Source organism: Mustela putorius, unplaced genomic scaffold, assembly GCF_011764305.1.
Source record: "Mustela putorius furo isolate JIRA1106 unplaced genomic scaffold, ASM1176430v1.1 tig00537335_pilon_pilon_pilon, whole genome shotgun sequence".
NCBI lineage: Eukaryota > Metazoa > Chordata > Mammalia > Carnivora > Mustelidae > Mustela > Mustela putorius.
In genome coordinates this window covers 3,554,860-3,572,295 of record NW_025422457.1, presented here as the reverse complement: position 1 = coordinate 3,572,295, position 17,436 = coordinate 3,554,860, and the positions used below count along the sequence as shown (strand labels likewise).

Genomic DNA, 17,436 nt, shown 5'->3' with positions numbered 1-17,436 from the left:
TATAAGTAAATATGTTTACATATATTATGTATCATATATATTATTTCCTGGTCTAGTTTTGACATCTCTGTCATATCTGAGTTTACTTATGATGAGGGCTTTGTCCATTCAGCTGCCAACCTAGACATTTTAAATGCGTTATCTCAGAGTTTTCAAATGCATCTGTAAGTTCAAAAAGGATTTTAAAAATCTTGTGTCTATATTTTATGATCATCTAATATGAGATTATTCTGGATCTTGTCATACGGTGTTAGTCCTAATGTTTGTTTCTAGCTGAGTTTGTACCAGTGAATATCTAAATTAACAGCGTATAATATTTAATGAGTGGAAAAGCATGTCACACTCCTGTAAATTTGCATGTCTTAAAGTCAAAACAGCAATAATTTTCCTGCATAACTACTGTTGTAGTTATGTTAAATAATTTTACCAGTTATGTAGACAAAACTAAGCTTTTGCAATGATAATAATAGCTGGAAAGATATTGTCATAGAAAAATAATTTGACTTAAGTTGTTTAATAACTTGAATTTTTGGGTAAAAATGATGATGATGACTTAGTGCCAACTAAAGCGTATTAGCTGACCTAGTATGTAAATTTCTTATTTGCATCAAGTGAAAGTTAAATTATGTCATGCTACCTCTCTTTCTCATGCAAAAGAAGTGCCTCTAGTAGTTTAAATAGAGGAAAAGGAGAATTAATCTGCACCATCACAGTTTCATACTGCAAGTGATATACTGCTTCAATATTGTCTTTGTCAACCCAATTTTAACAGATTATTAGCTGAAGTATGATAGTATGAACTTAAAAAAGAATTTTATATTAACTAGTATTTTTCCCAGAATTGTATTTTTGAATAATGGACAGTTTAATGTTGGATTTGGAGTTACAAACAAATTCATTGTTTAAAATGGAAAGTAATAGCAATAACAACAGCCTGAAATTTAGCCACTCAGTTAAAAATCGAATTAAGTCAACAAGTGGCAGAAAACAGAAGGAACTCTCATTGCCCTCTCTTCCTTATTTGGAATTGGCAACGTCAACCCGAGTCCTTTGAGCAGAAGCAGCCCTCCCATGTATCTCATAAGGGGGCAAGATCGAGAATGGGACCAGGGCACCTGGCAAAGGAAGTGGGACCTAAAATTCATCTAGAGGAAGAAATATCTTTCTAATTTACACAGAGATGTCAGATGGGGTAAATGGCGCCCTAGCTGAAGAATCCTTTCCTTTGCTAAGTTTATTGTATTAGTCAGGATACATACAGCTGCAAGTCAGAGAGCATGTGACCAAGAGTACATTTATCTGGAGATAAATGGTTCCAGGGTTGGGAAGTGTCTCGATGATGCCATTAAAGATTCTTTTTTAAAAAAATCTTTCCACTCTGACATCCTTGAGTGTTGAATGTTTATCTTTGGATGGTCATCTGATGGTAACAAAATTGCTGTTACAACTCTAAGACCACATCTTCATACAATTTTATCAAACCCCCACCTCTGTTTTAATCAGAAATAAAAATTATTGGCAGAAGGAAATCCATCCTCCCACCTGAGCCAATTTCCCCTCATGTATTATTGGCCCGAACTGGGTCACATAGCTACACTGGCTTTGCAGAGAGGTGGGAATGACTGCCTGAAAAAAGGAAGAGAATTGGCAACCAACAGTGTCTACCACACCCATAAAAGAAAAGGCTCTTTTTTACTTTCTGTTTCAAAGGGAAGGTCCAAATCTAGTAAGTAAAAAGCATCTCAACCACCCTTCTCTTTGACTGGAATTTTTCTTGAATCGCTTTATAATCTTTATACTATCACATTCATTCAGACTAAGTAGAAAGAAGGTAAGTCTTAGTTAGTTTGAAATAAAAGTAGTTATAGAATAATTTTAGTAACTTGAATGTCTATCACTTTAAATCACATCTTCTCAGGAAAAATTGGGCTAGCTGGCCAAGGTCAAGAATGAATCATTCAGACAAGCTGTAAGGAATAAACATTCTTTGTATACAATGGATCTACCAAGCTTCTTAAACATTTCTTTCTGCAACCTTCTTTAGCATGTGTATTTTTTGTGTACACAGGATGGAGGAGTGGTCGATCAAGGGAGCAACTAAAGGAAACATAGGCAAATTAATACAATATTGGCTTTTCAATTTAATTTCCTAAATTATGAGGAATCTTGGTATTTAGGGAAATCCTATTTGCGACTCTAAGACAAGAAATCTGTCAATAGTCAAATAACTACTGCCTAATTACATGTAAAGATGGATTTATACATATTAAGCTTTAAGTTATATTATTCTCAATAGTATTCACATCTCTCATAACAAAAGTTTTTATGGAAACTCTTGTTTTTATGCTCCCCAAGCAAGACACTTCCCTGTCCCCACACACATACCTCAAACAAATATACTAAACCCCGCCTTAAACTTAGAAAAATTCCATCTTAAGAAAGAAAGGAAGAAAAGAAAAAGGCCCATCTTGTCCGAACTTGCTTATTTTTTCCTTAGAGGTGCTGTTAGGAAAAGGCGTGAGCAACCTTCATTCTTCCCCCCCTCTGATTTCTGTTCCCAAGATTGAGAAATTAAAGCTGATTTAGGTCATTCTCTTGTGAAAAGTGCTTTCTTTTCTTTCAGTGTCCTGGGTTTGCTGAGGAGCACAATGGTAAGAGAACAGAAAACAACTTTACAGCCTCGAAGGCAGTTTCTTATTCATTGTGTTGTGAAACTGCCTCCGTTTCAATAGCATACATCATTTTAATCCACATTATGGCTCCTTCATTTTTTCCAGAGAGGCTGAGAAAGTGAAAGACCCATCCTTTCTAATTATACAAATTTGATTACTTCAGAGAACCCTTTTGGTGCCATTTAGTTGAGGAGAAGAATCCTTTACTATTCACAAGTAACAGTTCCTCTACGGGATGAATTTGCTCACATCCTCTTGGAGACCACCTCAACGCATGGATAGCCTTGAGTCATGGGTCTATAGGAAGATTTTAAAGCATTTTTACCAAAATCAGCCGGTGGTTTCCTTCTGTCAGGAAGTCTTCCTTAAAAGAGCTGTCCCCTGAGATTAAGAGATCCTCTAAGTAGGAGAGCTTTCAAAGACCAGGTGAGCCAGAAAACTTTGAAAGTCTCACAGCTGAAGGGGAAGGGAGGCCTCAGCGGAGGAGGGCTGGTGTGGGAGGAAGCAGAGCAAAGGTGCTGGTGATTATCAGCAGTGAGTACTGTCTTACCTACCCCATGTATCACTGGAATTCCAGCTCTGGGGACTCTGGCTGGCAGTTGCTTCTGGATAGGTTAGTGTGCTCAGCCTTTAGCTAGAAATGTCACTGGGCTGGCATAGTCGGCTGGCATAGCCTTCCATCTTTTTCTAGTCCTAGATATCATGTTTGAGAGCCAAAAGACCCTTACCTACTTCACTGTCCTGCAGTTGACCAAGAAAGGTGTGTACCCCCACCGACAGACTCCCTTCAAAAAGGCAGCTTGAAGCCTTGAAACGAGAGTGGACCCTGGACTCTGACAGCACTGGTTCAAATCCTGGCCATGCCATGATCATGAAAGAATGATCTTGGGCAAATCATTTGATTCCCATGACCCTTTTCTCATTTGGAAAATTGTGATCATAGTCTCTGCCAACCTCTAACCCCCTCCACACACCCAGGTTTAGAGTAAAAAGTCAGAAAACATGACTTTCAAACTCACCTCAAAATTTCCTTTCTTCCCTTCACTTAAAAATAAAAGGTGTGGAGAGTGAGAAGAGCTCCCATCCAGAGGGATGGCAGGAGAAAAATTTGTAGCCTGCGTAGACTGATAGACATGTGCACAAGGGCAGTTCTAGAGAACATTAACCACAAGCAGCCATAAAGATGCATCATAGAATTCACCCTCCCCACCTTTGCAAAGTGAAATCACAGACCTTCCAGAGCTTGGGACCTCTAAATGCATCTTTCCACCTTTGGTTCAAAGAGCTACATGGCCATCTGTCAGCATTAAAACTGAGGGTGAACTGGATGTCTTCATTAACTTGGTTGTGGTAATCATTTTACACTGTGTACATATATCAAATCATGTTGTTAACCTAGAATATACACAATTTTATTTGTTAATTCTATCTCAACAAAGCTTGGTGGGGGAAGGCTGATAGTATATTTTTATGGACTCCTAATGATCTATAATGTCCTTGCACTTGGCTTTCTAGAGTGTGTCTACCTGTAATTTTAAAAAATGTCTACCTACTCGTATCCACGTACGGTAGCTCTCAGTCTCAGACTCCCCTTCTCCTTCGTTGAGCCCCCTTTGGATCCTCCTTCCTGACAGACAGTTACAGAGAAGGTGAGTTCCTCCCTTCCTGCTTTCATTTTCTCTTCTACCCAAGGCAGTTAGAGGCCCAGCTAACCCTAGAGTGACTTTTGCCTCTACTTGCTGAGACAGGGGCTAGTTTAGGGCAAATGCCGTCAGACCTGGCAAAAGTGGGGGAAGCTCTGTAGTCTTCCTAAGACAGTGTTTCCTTTTCTCCACAAATTCCAAGGTCAGGATCAGAAGCATCGGTGTTTTATCGTGGTGCCAGTCTACCCCAGGATGGAGATCTATCTTCCTTTCACCAGATACTAAAGCGTCCTCCAGATAGAAGAAGTAAATCATGGCGCCAACTCCTTTAGGTTCCCCTGGATGACTGTTTCTTCATTCTTCCCTCTCCCAGGCCACTTCTGAGCAGCTCTATATGTATCCTACTGCCCTCATGGAAATAGCTCTGTCTCCTAGCAGGACCCCTTGCTTATCTGCATCTTAAGGTAGGCTTGACTCCTGTGACAGAAAGTGTGAGAGCGGAAGGGGAAATGAGTGGGAGGTGTATGCAAACACCAGGGGCCCTCTGTGTTCCCTTTACCATAAGCTCTGATAGGGGCAACCAAATGGTATTCTGTCCTTTTTTGATTTTTTTTTTTAATAATTTTATTTATTTATTTATTTATTTATTTATTTATTTAACAAAATGGTGGTTTATTAAAGCACAGGGGCAGGACCTGTGGGCAGAAAGAGCTGCTGCCCAATTTTATTTATTTGTTAAGTAGACTCCATGCCCAGTGTGGGGCTTGAAGTCATGACCCTGAGATCAAGAGTCACATGTTCTACCTACTAAGCTAGCCAAGCGCTCCAACAGTGTTCTCTCTTACATATTACCTACAGCCAAAACTAAGTCTCTAACTTCACCCTAGTGCCTTTTTCCATGATGAGTAATCAGAATTCAGTCAGACTTTTAAGTGCAAGAATGACTTTACTGCAATATGGGAGCATCAAGTCAAAGACCACCTACGGAATACCGAACTTTACCTACGCAATAGACAGACTGACTCCACTTTGCTCCTCGGTCCCACTGCCAGGCTATTCAGGTTCCACCTCCCAGGAACTAGTGGCTAAGAAAGAAGAAAGAGGCACCTTCTAGTCTTGAGAAAGGCAAGGATATTTACAAGTAGGCTCTGCAGCCTTTGTGTTCAGATTTAAAATAGAATGTCTGTCCTCCTTGATGGTGTGAAATCTTCAATTCTCCCTCATTCTCAAGCCAAACTAATTTCTGTATCCAGCACCCTTGAGGTTCTGATCTGGACACAACCTTGAAGAAGTCACTTCCACTAGCTACAGCCTTGAGGAAGTCACTTAAACTTCCTGAAACTTGCTTTCTTTCCACAGATGAAAAATCCAGAACAGGGCCTGTAAACGCTTTAGCTCACAGAATCATTCATTGTAAGGATCCAACAGAATAACATATGTGAGAGCACTGTGTGTACTAGATGGCCCTACACATGTAAGCAATTATTGGATCAAATTTTTCATCATAATAATAACATAGTAATTACAATTGTGCTCTGTTAGCCCCTTGTAGAGCCCTGGGGTCCTCTGCTCATCTTTGTTTCCCCAGTTATTATCTGTCATTCTGCTTGATTCATCCCTCCCACGTTCTCCCTTCCCCTACTCATGAAATACACATGCACAAAACCTATAATTCTTTCACCCATTATTCTAACTCCTGTCAATCAGTTTCTTTTTCATTGCATATTTACATTTCCAAAATAACTGCATTTACATATAATTTTCTCTTGCCCGCACAGAAAAGTGGGTACAGCTAGATACGGCATTTAAGGGGGTGTGTCGATTTCAATTCAGGAAACAGAAACAACTGTAGGTATTTTAAGCAGAAAGGGATTAAAAACAAGGAATTCGGTGCTTATGAAATTCGCAGGAAGAGCTAAACAAGGGGAAGTTACGGGCCACCACTGGGGTCTAGATTTTTAAGGGCACACCACAGTAGCCGTAGTCCAGAGGTCAGCTGCCAAACTGCCTCTCAATGCCCAGGACTTCTGTGACTAGAATCTGGGGACTACTGGTATGTGGGCTCTGGCTTCAAACTCACATGGAGTATTACTTGGCCGCAAGAGAAATAGCAAGGTGGCCTTCGCCTCACTGCTGCCCTCCAAATCTCAGGCAAGCGTGTTGCCCCAGGAGAATTTAATTACTGTCCAGAAATAGTTGCAAAGGAGTCTAAGAAGTGTCATTTCTGACTTCCGAGGGCCAAAAGTTCAGGAATGTGCCTACAGGGCTTTGGGAATGAATATCTGCTTTTATCTGACAATAACCTGCTCAAGACAGTGACTTCAAACTCCTTACAGAGTAAACACCACCATGATGGCCTAAAAGAGAGTTTGAGGGGAGGAGGGAAGAAAAGGGGCACAGATCTTATAGTTGCAGCCTTTACAAATACTGGTGGGGATTTATTTGGGGCAGGCAGGCCTCTTGGTTTTTAAGTCATGTAACTCAGATTAAGAATAAAAAATTATGGGATGCCTGGGTGGCTCAGTCGTTAAGCGTCTGCCTTCAGCTCAGGTCATGATCCCAGGGTCCTGGGACTGAGCTCTACATCGGGCTCCCTGCTCAGCGGGAAGCCTGCTTCTCCCTCTCCCACTCCCCCTGCTTGTGTTCCCTCTCTTTGTGTGTCGTTCTCTCAAATAAATAAAATCTTAAAAAAAAAAAAAGAATAAAAATTATGCATGAAGAGTGGAGTCAGCTGTAAGCAAAAATGATTCCACATTTGCTAAATGCCACGCTGTGGTAGTTAAGTGGGGACAGAATGGTGAACAAGACAGAAGCTATTCCTGTTGAGAGATAGGATATTAGAAGTGTCTGGTTGACTGCCCAGGTTCAAAGCCTACCTCCGCCACTTACTAGCTGTCTGGCTTGAACAACTTCTCCAAGTTGCAGTTTACTCATGTGTAAGCCAGATATAATCAAAGAACGTACTTAATTGAGATATAGTAAAAATAAAATGAGATAACGCATGTAGAGTGCTAAGCATACTGCCTGGTACATTGTTGTAGGGTCTGAGTAAATGTGGGTGAAGGGTATAAGCAAATCAAAAGGCAGTTATAGTACAGGACACTGTAATAATGCAAAGATACAAGAAAAAGAGCCCGTATGAAGAGAGGCATTAACTCAGACCTAGGGGTCTCACCAAAGCCTCAGGAAATAAATTCTGGGTTAGCATTTGCTGGCTAGGAGAGAGCATTCTACATTTGATGACTAAAGGAAGTTCACTGTGGCTGGAGCAGAGGGAGTGGAGTGAGGTTGGAAGGCAGTTAACCAGATCATGAGGGGACTTGTAAGATTTTTAAGAGTTTGAATTTTGGGGCATGTGGAAGGCTCAGTCAGTTAAGTAGCTGCCTTCACCTCAGGTCATGATCTCTAGGATTGAACCTGGGTGTGGGGCTCCCTGCTCAGCAGGGTATCTGCTTCTCCCTCTCCCTCTGTTTCTGCCCCCTCCCCCCAGCTCATGCTCTCTCTCTCTGTCTTTCAAATAAATAAGTAAAATCTTTTTAAAAAAAAAATTTGAATTTCATCTGAGGGCACCAGGAAATTGTTTGAAGGATTCAAAGCAGAGTGATACGACTCGATTGATAAATCCCTTTAGCTGGAATATAGACAGTGGTTTAGAGGAGGGAAAGATTACTGGCAGGAAGTCCAGAATTTTTTGGATTAGTTAAATAGAGAGGGAAAGGTGGTCCAAACTGGGGAAGTAGCAGAAAGATAAAGAAAAATGTAACAGTTCTGGAGATATTTAAGAAGCAATTGGCTAGAAAGTAAGGTACGCACTTTTCCCCCACCATTCTCCTCCTTCCTTGGCTTTCTTTATAAATTTCCATGAGGAAACTAAAATCCTTTAACTAATTTATCTTCTTAAGTAACAGATCAGTGCTGTCATAGTGGCCCTTAGAAGCATGCCCCATATTAGTTAACATAGTACAGATGTTCATATCGTAAATTTCAGGTCATATGGGAAAAAAAATGTAACAGGGACTATATTTGCATCTGGTTTTTGCTTTGGTGTGTTTGGGGTAGTAGAAGCAGGCCAGTGCCTCCTTACAGCTCCAACTGAATAAATGGGCAAATGCAGACCTATTTTTTGGCCCCTGTTGAGTGGACTAAGATAGTTACATAACTCAAGCTGAGCTAATAGAATTCTATCTCTACGGTTTGTACCGAGACACAGAAACTGAGGTAGTGGATATTGGGAATTGGAAGTCAAACCATAGTTTGGCCCATGAAAATTCAGATCATTCTTACAGAGCAGCAGTAACCAAGAAGCTTTCAGAGAACCTGGTGTACGGAGAAAAGGATGATGTCGATGCATGGCACAGGCAAGGTGGGGGTGCGGCGTGGAGCAGGGAGGTGGGGGAGAAGAGGAGGAGAGAGGGAGAGAGACTGAAGGAATTTAGAGCTTCTAGTTGCCAGGCAAGAACATCTTAGAGAGTATTTAGTTCTCATCCTCAAAAGAGTATTTCCATCACTCTCTTCAATCCTTGAAACTCCAGCACAAACATCCTGGATTCATCTAGGATTATGTTTACCTTGGCATGCTCTGCTCCTTTCCCACCAGCTTCTACCTTCCCACCAATCAGTAAGTCTCAGCTCACTCCCTGCAAGAAACTGGAGTTCTGAATATTAACAAGACATGTTCCTGGGTTCAATTAGATTATCGACTTTCAGATCTACCCTATGTGTTTTCTTCTTATAGCAATGTTGGAGATGTAATTTTGCCAAGTTTCTTTACAGTTCTCTAGAACAATCCTGCCCAGCCAAGCAGGTTGAATGGAGTTGGCCACCTTCCTCTTTCCTTTCCCCTTTGAACCCAGCATGGGCAAATGACCCAGGTTTGGCCAGTTGGAATACTTCTCTTTCAGTGCCAGATAATCAGAGTCTTCCTTAGGACTTCACTGACTTTACTGGCATTGCTGGGAAGGATGTGCCCTCTTTCAGTGGGATTATGATTTGTAAGGACAATGTCATTTGAGGTTGCCAGCAGCCACCTAGCTTTGATGTGAAGAGCCCCCTTCTGAAAGAAAGCAATCACAAAGGAAAATAAACAGAGATGATAAGAGAAAAAAATGGAGTCTTGATGATATTATTCAAAAACTTGGATACAGCTTTCCTCAAAGCTAGGTCTATTCTTCAGGTTTCTATTATGTGGATGATATATGCTGATATTTTGATATCTTAAAAAACCTTCTCTTTTGGGGGAGAGAGACTACTCTACCCTGAGCTAGCCAATTCTTAAGAGATAGCAAAGTGCCCAACAAAGAGCCTGACTTTGATAGGAAAACTAATCCAGACACATTTGGTTCATGGTACTGAAATTCTAGGTCGATCTGACTGAACCAAACTGTGAGGTATTGACATAATGGGAAAAAATATTTTGTATTTTCAGTTGCCTATCCTTTATTTAACATTCCCTTGAGCCAAATGTGTTTTCCATTTGAGTGATGTAAAGGAGAGAAGTAGAGATATTCTCAGATGTCATTTCAGGGAATACTTATCCTTTATTTATTTATAGAGAGAAAGCATGAGTGGGGGGAGGGGCAGAGGGACAAGGAAAGAGAGAATCTCACACAGACTCTAAGCTCAGCACAGAGCCTGATGCAGGGCTCGATCTCAGGACCTGGAGATCATGACCTGAGCCAAAACCAAGAGTCGGATGCTCAACCTAATGAGCCACCCAAGTGACCCAATACTTATCCTTCTTAAGGATACTTCTTTCTAAATCTAAATCTAGAACTGATTTTTCTTCTCCTATTGCTGCTCTGGGGAAAACTTTATGATAAGTTGTGAGATCTTGAATCTCAAGATGAAAATAATGATTTATATGCTTCTCCTTCCCCCCTCCCATCTGAAAGAAACCATGATGAATAAATCAGCAAATATCTGAGCTGGCTGAAGAAATTTATTGTTAAATGTATCCAATGCTTATTGATTATAAAGACCTGGGGTGCCAGCAGTATTACTATGTTTGTAATTGATAACCAGGCTTTATATTTTAGAAACACTTTTCACTTGTGAAATATGATTTGAATGATTAGAGAAATTATAAGTCAGAGTGAGGTTTTGGGGATTTAGAGCTAGAGGAAGGGGAATCTTGATCTAGGGACATTTTTACTTCACAGATGTAAAATACTTGCTGGTGGTGAAGATGGGGAGAGTAATGCCAGTCATTGCAGCTGTATCCCTGAAGATGCTTATCTTGAAGAAAAGTAGAAAAAGCAAAGAAAAGAGAATTGTACAGATGTTGAGGCCTACAGAGAATCCCAAAGAGTCATGGTTTACTCAGAATAATATTTTTACAAACATAAAATAAATATTCACTCTTTGACTTTATGACAAGCACTAAAGGAGCCACACCTATGTGTGTACCTTTTTACTCTTCCTATAAAGGATGGCCCCTAATACTTTGGAACCAGCTTTATAAACATGGAATGGTTTCCCCCAACCTGTGATATAAATGAGTGATTAAATTGGACTAGGTGATTAGGAAGAGAAAGGAAAATGTATACCTACTATGCTAGACTTTACATGTGCACATTTCAAATCAGACCCAATAGACACTAATGCTTACCCATCAGAACAGATATTTACAGCAGGGAAAGTTCTGGGTTGGACGGACTGTCTTGAGCCATTTGGAAACCAAACTGGCTAGAGCAGATTGCAAGATGTAGGCCATGGGAGAATGACTCTGGTTCCTTTTCAGCCTAAAGCAATTACCCAGCTGTTGGAAAGTTGAAATATTGGATCAAATTATATTACCTAAGTTAAAATAAGCACTCCTGAGAATAGATCACTACATATATTAAGGTACCTGTATTACATAAGAGTTGACATTCCCATTTCTATATCTCATGAACCAGCCTTGGAATCTTCCCTGAAAATAAATTCGTTGTTAGTATCTTTTTGGCTATCTGTTTTTGTTAGTTAATATATACATTACTAGCACATTTCCCAAGTTCTTTACCCTTTACGCTTAGCACTTCCAAAAATCTTCCTGACAAAGCCGTCAATAGAAACAACTAAACACTTAAAAAACAATAGGTGTCTTGTAGGTAACAACTATGGAGTTTGACCAAAAGCTGACACTATGCATTTTAAAAAGTACACTATGCATTTTAAAAAGTCAGTGACTCACACATGGTGTTATTTGATCCATATAGCAGCCCTCAAATTAAGTTGGACACATTGACAATGGAATCAGCAGTAAATGACTTGCCCAAAGCCAAATAATTATCAGGTGACAGAACAAGGGCTTGCACTCCATGTTTTGTTTTTTACTTCTTATTTATTTACTTTGTTTGTTTGTTTATTTTTAAGTGGGCTCTCTGCCCAACGTGGGGCTTGAACTCATGACCACTCATGTCAAGGGTCACATGCTCTACTGACTGAGCCATCCAGGCACCCCTCTCCATGTTTTTCTAGCCCAATTCCAGAGCCCTCTTTGTGGATGCAGAAATTAGATATAAACATAAGGAAAATTAGAAGAGACAATTAGAATCACAATCAATTAATCAATGGAATTTAAACAATCACTTAAGACATAACCTACAAGACTGAAAATACACATTCATGTTTCATTGTTACCCTCTGGGCACTGGACTGGTAAAAAGATTTTTCATCTTAATTCATCAGTAAATAGTCACTGACCACTGAGTTGGCTCTTTTTCTTTTTTAGTAAAATTAACTTGTAGCACTGAGTGAGTGTCCCTTCATTGCAGCAAGTTAACGTTGAATTTTGCTCCATCTTCCCATTTCTCCTGGATAAGGAAGGGAAAACCTGAAGATGTGGTAAGACAATTCTCAGTCTGTTCTTCATGTCTCTGCTAAGAAGTTCCATTCACGTGGGGTACCTGGGTGGTTCGGTTGGTTAAGTGACTGCCTTCGGCTCAGGTCATGATCCTGGAGTCCCTGGATTGAGTCCCAGGTCCGGGCTCCCTGCTGGGCAGGGATTCTGCTTCTCCTGCTGACCTCTCTCTCTCTCAAATAAATGAATAAAATCTTTTAAAAAAAATTTCCATTCTCTGATTTATAAAATGGGTATCACTTAATGACTATCTACTATATTCTACATCCATTATCGGTAATCTCCACATCTCTGTAGTTTAGAGGGTATAGTTACCTTTACTTTTACGGATGTGGTTAGTATAGCATAGCAGTGAATCACTGAGATAGTAGCCTTGGATCAACAGCAGGTCCTTCAATCAAAAACTATCAGAGTTTGAATCTGGCTCCATACGAGCTAGTTTTCTGAACTTGGATCACTGATGCCATTTCTCTGTTCTCCTTTAAGCCCATCTCTAAAATGGGACAAATTACATGAACTTAGTAGAGTTATATGAACTCACAATTAGGTTATTGTATTAAATGAATTAACATCTGTAAACAGCTTATAGTTCCAGGGCTTCTAGTGGTACTCAATGAACCTTAGCTACCATTTTTAATTTGGTGTACCCCAGGACTAAATCTGAGGGACTCTTTTCTTCTTTATATATCTGTTACTCCCTAGATGACCTCATTTAATCCTATGGTTTTAAATATAAACTATACTGATGATTCCAGAATTCATATCTCCTGCCAAACTGATACTTTTGAAGTGTAAGTCAGCTCACGTCCCCTCTCCACTCAGAACCCTCCAGCAACTTCCTTTCTCTCTCTGGAAAAGTCAAAGCCCTAGCAGGGCCTACGAGGCCCTATGTCTCTGTCCTACTTTTGTAATCCGCCTCCTACCACTTTTCACTGTCTGTCTTTTCTCCAGCAATAACGTGACGTGTGCTTCTTGAACATTCCCTGACACTCTTGCTCCTCTGCGTGTATACTCTTCCCCATGCAAGCGCTATATGCCTTCACTTGCTTCAGGCCCCTGCTCAAATACCATCTTAGCAGAGATGCCATCCCTAACCACCTTACAGAAAGGAGTATTTTCCTTTCCTTTTCTTCTTACCCTGCTTTATTTTTCACTGGGTATCTATCGCCATTATGCTTATTCATTTTTCTATGGTCTGTTTTCCCCTCTAGTGTGTGAGCTCCATTGAAGTAGGGACTTTGTTTTATTCACAGTCCCTAAAGCAAGTGCCTGGCGCATGGCAGACACCCCATAAATATTTATTGATTAAGTATAATTATGCTAATTGCCCAGCTAGTGTCAAGAGTTTCATACCCAAGTCAGTTTCCCTTCAGTATCTCTTGCTCTTTCTACCCCACTAACCTGCATCCCATGCCAGGAAAGACATAAACCCCATTGTAAGTGTACATCAATTCATAGGATTTTTGTATCTCAACTGGAGATCTTATGCACATTAGGGTTGATTTGCTATTCAGCATAATTTAGCAAATATTTACTGCACAAATATTTATGTGATCTTGGATAAGAAACACCAACCAACCCACTAATATAGGGTAGCAATTTATTCAAGAATCTCAAAGCCCGGGAAAGGTAAATATTTGTATTTGTGGATCTCTAAGTTCAGAATTATTATGTACACCTAAAATTAATACATTATACCTCAACTTTTTTAAGGCCATTAAAAAATAAGAATTAATAGGTATCACAATAGAACACCTGGTTATCTCTCAAACTTTCTTTCCCCATTTTCTCAATCTTTGACCCTCAATCAAGCCCACTTCTTTGCCTAAGCCAAATTTCTAGACATTTTCTTAGATTTCTCTTTACCTCACCTTACATGTCCAATCCTTGTGCAAAAACAATAAATTCTATCTACCAAATTTGCCCTGAGACCATCTGCTTCTCATCAACTTTACCTTTATAAATCCTACTCCAAGGACAATTCCACTTAGCGTAGGCTACCAGCAAAATTTCCTAAGTGCTTCGGGAACCTGGGTGGCTCCCTCAATTAAGTGTCTGCCTTTAGGTCAGATCGTGGTCCTGGATCCCTGGATCCCTGGGATTGAGCCCTGCATCTGGCTCAATGTGTGGGCCCTGCTTCTGCCTCTCCCTCTCCCCTCCGCTTGTTCACTCTCTCAAATAAATAAAATAAAATAAAATAATTCCCTAAATGCTGCCTTGCCCTTCCACTTTTTGCCTACCAACTGAGTGATCTTATAAAAATGTAAATTACTCATCATTCCCCTGCTTAAAGCTTCAGTGGTTTCCTTTTGTTATTCCTCTCTAAGTTATTCCACTTAGAAAAACATCCCAATCCTTTCCTAGCCTCCAAGCCCTGCTCCATTCTGACCTGCAGGACAGCCCAATCTTGTCTCCTAGTGTTTTCCCCTTATTCATGCACTCTCCATCACGCTGGCCTTTCACGTCTATGAGCACAACACGCCCTTCCCTTTCCCAAAATATGTGTACTAGCAGTTCCTTGTCATTTTGTTGCAGTTTGAATTTCACCTCCCTGGAGAGGCCTTCCCTGACTTCCTGATTTAAAGTGCCCCCCGCCCTGCCCCAGTTCAACTTTTGCTCTGCCAGAGAATGAATGCCATCCACTGATAGTGCACTGCACAGTTGCCTTCTGGTATTTTCCTCCTCTGCTTATCACACCCATCTCCCTCCCCTAGAATGTAAGCTCCATGAAGACGAGGACTTTGCTTTACCAGCAGGGTTTATAACAGGGCCTCACACTTAGTGAGCACTCAAGAAACACTTGTTGAGTGGGTAAACCTTTGTCTCAATTTTGACAGCTTATTTGACAGGATCACATAGTTTCCTAATACAACTTTAGTAACTCTGCCGCATACATGTTCTCGGCATTGCCTCACCCTACAAAGAGGTCCATGATTCCAGATGAGGGATTCAGATTCCCCCTATCTCTTGGCAACCACTAGGTGAAGATCTAGACTCAGTTCAACAGTTCACCATCATTAGATTAGGGGGAAAAGAAAGACAAATTAGTATTCCTGACATGAACCATTGTCATTTCTTACTCAAAATTTTGAGGAAGAAAAAACAAACCCCACAATTCTTAAGATCAAACACTTTCGGAGTCGAAAATGTTAGAGAAAGTAGATGTGGACAGAAAAATGTTAGCGTGTGGGAGGAGAAGTCAGAAGGAGGTAAGAGGAAGAGCTCACACCATGCTGAGTATCATGGTTCTGGGCTTGGGTACCATGTCTTGCCTTGTACATAAACACTAAGGAAGGGCGTGATGGAGTGAGGTGGGTGGGGGCGAAAAAAGGGAGGAGTGGGAGACCTGGACTAGAGACGCGAAAAATGCTAAAAAGAGAAGGACGGAGCGGAGCCACACAAAAGCAGCCTCGGATCTTGCCGGAGCTGCAAGCGTTAAGGGGAGGCGGGGAGTGACGCGGTTTGCGTCTGGAGCGGCTCCTTGGAGTCCACAGCATCCACCGCCGGAGCCTCGCCTTCCTTTCTCCCTCTGCAGACCTATCGAGACACAAAAAAAGAGGCGACCCCCGGACCAGCGCGAGGGACCCACCCGCACGATGACCGAGACCACCAAGACCCACGTAATCTTGCTTGCCTGCGGCAGCTTCAATCCCATCACCAAAGGGCACATTCAGATGTTCGGTGAGTCCTCCCGCCCACCCCCGGAGGCTGCTTCCGCCTCATTCCTTCCCGGGCACCTGTATTTTCCAGGGCGACAGAACAGTAAGGCGTGTGCCCCTCTGGAGGGATGCGCCGGCTCATCCCACTGGTGGGAGGTCAGCCCCTCTATTCCCGGCTCCTGGGAAGGGACGTTGACTGCGCTTCCCAGGCGTCACTTGCTCCGGCCAGACCCGGCTCACTGGGGGCCGAGGGGTGGGGGAGGGGAGGGGCCCGAGGTGACTGTGGGTTAAGACCGGGTGGGAGGTCGAGATTCCAGAACTGGGGTGCGGTGGTGTGGTAGTTTGGCCACTTGGCTGTTGAGGATCGGGGTGGGGTTAGAGGTTGGGTCGCGGAGAAGGCAAGAGGGGGTTGGAGATAACGTGCTGTTTGTTTAGGATGGGTGGAAAGCTCGAAGGAGTTAAATGATGTATATGCCTTGGAGGCACAAACACACTCACACACTAGCAGGGCTGGGGCTTCGAAGAGATTAATTTAGGTTTTGACTAATGGTTCAGGGCGGCCCAGGGGCGAACGTTTGAGGGTTGTGAACCGTGTATTGCCCGCGCGAGGTGGATGGCTGAGTGAAGGGGCTGGGGGACTGGGCCAGCCTGGGCTTGGCTGCCGGGACCCGCTGCCGGGGAGGGGGAGGGGGCGGGGCGGCCTCTGCGGGCAGCCCTTTTCAAGCCGGTGTTGATGGATCCCGGCCCAAGTTGGCTGAGGCTCTGCCCAGGGCGGCAATGGCACCCGGAAGGCTTGCGGCGTGCCAGAGTGTGTATGAGTGTGAATGTGTGAGTGTGTGTGTGCGCGCGCGCGCGCGAGTTGGGGCCGGGGGGAGCGCGCATCTCTGAGCGTTTGTTTCTTGGAGGCTTTGGGGCGTGGAGAGAAAGGGAGCGAGCGGTGGCTCCCGGCTGCTGGTTTGGGATTCAGCAGGGGCAAGGGAAATGTGGTCGATGCCTGTTGGAGATGTCGCGCCACCGGTGAACGCGGCTTCTCTGATGCTCCGGTAGGACCCAACGGCACGGGGGCGTGCGCGTTTGGACACCGAGGGAGGGACGCGGAGGTCACTTTAGAAGCAGGCATAGAGTAGAGGTTGGAAGTTGGGGGGTGCTTTTTTTCTGGCGCTGAAGGAAAGGAGAAGAGAGGAGAGAGAGTGGGCTGGAGATGGATGAGAGACCGGGGAGGCCCTGCGCCAGCCGGCCAGCGCGGCGCTATCCAGAGGCGGCGGTGCTGAAGCTCAGGGCGCGCCGGAGCTGGCTTTGGACACACGTGTTTACCCTGAGCCGGAGGATTGCGTGAGCCCTCCTAGGGCTGTTTAATGAAAGTCACATCATACCGGTAAAGAGTGGACGAGGTGGCTTTGACTAAAAATACTCTTCTGTTAAACCTAAAAGGTGCGTTGAACTGGGCCCGCTTATTAAAAACCTCATGAAAAGAATATCGAACTACTTTGAGCTGAGGGCAGATTCAAATAGGCACTTTAATAGGATCCAAGGAGGGAGACGGAGAGGTAGCCATCCCTTCCTCACCATCCCTTTAACTTTTAAAAGTGTCTTACTAGGAGCTAACCAACCTACTAAATAAA

The 17,436-nt window shown here is 42.6% G+C and overlaps 1 protein-coding gene across 4 annotated transcripts in view; it reads left to right on the top strand.

Annotated features, from left to right (window-relative positions):
- Positions 1 to 17,436, top strand: part of NMNAT2 (nicotinamide nucleotide adenylyltransferase 2) — a 188,694-nt gene that overhangs the window by 22,953 nt on the left and 148,305 nt on the right. For 2 of the 4 annotated variants that reach the window (XM_045074296.1, XM_013064214.2), the window contains exon 4: positions 15,691 to 15,836. In XM_045074296.1, coding sequence (XP_044930231.1) covers positions 15,752 to 15,836 — 85 coding nt within the window. In that variant the 5' untranslated portion in view covers positions 15,691 to 15,751. Of the gene's footprint in view, positions 1 to 12,056; positions 12,140 to 15,690; positions 15,837 to 15,927; positions 15,971 to 17,436 lie in introns of those variants that run through there. The other 2 variants (XM_004767924.3, XM_004767925.3) reach the window with 2 other exon arrangements.